Below are 2,024 nucleotides of genomic sequence, written 5' to 3'. Positions count from 1 at the left end.
CATTTAATACATTTATTTGAGCTGACATAAAATATGTATATAACTTAAAAAGACAATGTAAAGCCCTAAGTCACACTCCTATTAAAAGACTTCATGGATTTTGCAAGTTTAGTCTCGACTGTTGGATGGAATGTGAGAAAACGGTGAGAAAGATTAATAATATTATGGAAAATGTTAGCAAAAATCTTCCAATGAAGTAATTCATTAATTTTTCCCCCAGACTGCATTTACAAATAATGTGACCTCAGTTAATCTACTTGGATTTTCCGATCTTCAAAATTTCAGCATCCCGCTCTTCTCATTAATGATTTTCATTTACTGGGCTACCATTTCAGGAAATCTTCTAATCATCGTTCTATTTCTTCTGAGTAACACCCTCCAGTCCCCCATGTACTTCTTCATTACTCAGCTGTCATTGTGTGACATCCTGCTGACGACAGACATCGTGCCCACCCTTCTTCTCACTGTACTGTATGGGGGAAGCTCTGTGACTCTCATTGGTTGCATCTTCCAGTTTTCTTTCCTTGTTATGTCGGAGTCCTCAGAATGTCTTCTACTCTCGGTGATGTCCTATGATCGTTATCTGGCCATCTGTAATCCCCTCCGATATAAAGCCATCATGAATCACATGTTTTGTGCGGCATCTGTAACTATCATTTGGTTGGTTGGTCTTACAGTGATGTTGTTGCTTATGATCTCTATGTATGATCTGTATTACTGTGGACCTCACGTTATTGACCATTTCTACTGTGATTTAGAACCTATTTTGCAGCTCTCTTGCTCTGATACATCCAGAATCCATATACAGATTCTTATCATTGGTGTTTTAAATGTAGTTTGCCCTTTTCTAATAATTGGGATGTCCTATGTGTATATTGTTGTCACTATTATGAAGATCCCGTCCACCACCGGTAGACATAAATCCTTCTCCACCTGCAGCTCCCACCTCACTGTGGTTTCCATGCTTTATGGGACACTAATTACTGTTTATATGTTTCCAACCAATGGACAAACCCAGACCTTGAGCAAGGTCTTATCTCTGATTTATACTGTGCTGACCCCACTGCTCAACCCTATTATATACACTCTGAGGAACAAGGACTTTACAAAAGCTTTTCATAAACATAAATTTAGAATCATAAAATCATAGAATGTTAGAGTTGGACATCGTGTCCCATCCTCTGCACAATGCAGGATTCACTAGCCCATCTCAGACAAATGTCTGTCCAGCCTCTGTTTGAAGACATCTGTTGCAGGAATATTCACCACCTCTCGTGGTAGCCTGTTCCACTCATTAATCAAAACATTTTTTCTAATATCTAATCTATGTCTTCTCCCTTTCAGTTTCATTCCATTGCTTCTTGTGTTTCGATGTGGAAATGAGAATAAGGATGATCCCTCTACACTGTGACCGCCCTTTAGATATTTGCAGACACATTTTAAGCCTTTTCTTCTGCAAGCTAAACATTTGCTTTAAAATTCTGTAGTGAAATATACTTTGCAGTCCGCTCACCATCATGGTCGCTCTTCTCTAAACTTGCTCCAGTTTTTCAATATCTTTTTCAAATCTGGTGCCAGGACCGAGCACAGTATTTCAGATGAGGTCTGACCAAGGAGGAGTAGAGGGGGATAATTACATCACATGATCTAGACACTATGCTTCTCTTAATTTATCCTAGAATTCTGTTTGACTTTTTTGCTGCTGCATCACACTTAGATTGCTTTAGGCTCAGCAGTGTCAGCCACAGATCTGCCTGCTCTTTCAGCACTATCCACAACTCTTCAGCATTGTGTGTTTTGTCAATTAAGCATATTAGCTTCAGGACAGCCTGTTGCCGCTTGGCTGAGGCAGTGCTGCAGTGCTTCCAGCTTGTGACTGATATAATCATTTTGGAGATGGAGGCTGAAGAGGAGGAGGAGAATAAGGTGCAGGAGCTGTAGACTGTGAGGGCACCCCTGATTGACCTAGGGCCCGCAATCCCAATCCTCATCATCATGAGGAGGATGTGTTCCATCCTAAGGTC

General features: G+C 40.6%; 1 protein-coding gene across 1 annotated transcript; it reads left to right on the top strand.

The window, feature by feature from the left end:
• Positions 1 to 388: 388 nt before the first annotated feature.
• On the top strand, positions 389 to 1,150 carry LOC141049961 (olfactory receptor 11L1-like). Its single transcript, XM_073546804.1, has one exon. It carries the CDS (start codon positions 389 to 391, stop codon positions 1,148 to 1,150), a length of 762 nt encoding a protein of 253 aa, XP_073402905.1.
• The last annotated feature ends 874 nt before the right edge of the window (positions 1,151 to 2,024 follow it).

The sequence above is a fragment of the Dendrobates tinctorius genome, unplaced genomic scaffold, assembly GCF_039654945.1.
Source record: "Dendrobates tinctorius isolate UK_male_01 unplaced genomic scaffold, ASM3965494v1 ptg000151l, whole genome shotgun sequence".
NCBI classification, from domain to species: Eukaryota; Metazoa; Chordata; class Amphibia; order Anura; family Dendrobatidae; genus Dendrobates; species Dendrobates tinctorius.
This window is presented reverse-complemented; position numbering and strand designations above follow the sequence as displayed.

Bases quoted from the DNA above. Each gene is read 5' to 3' on its own strand.
- LOC141049961 (XM_073546804.1), top strand. From the start codon at position 389: ATGTACTTCTTCATTACTCAGCTGTCATTGTGTGACATCCTGCTGACG.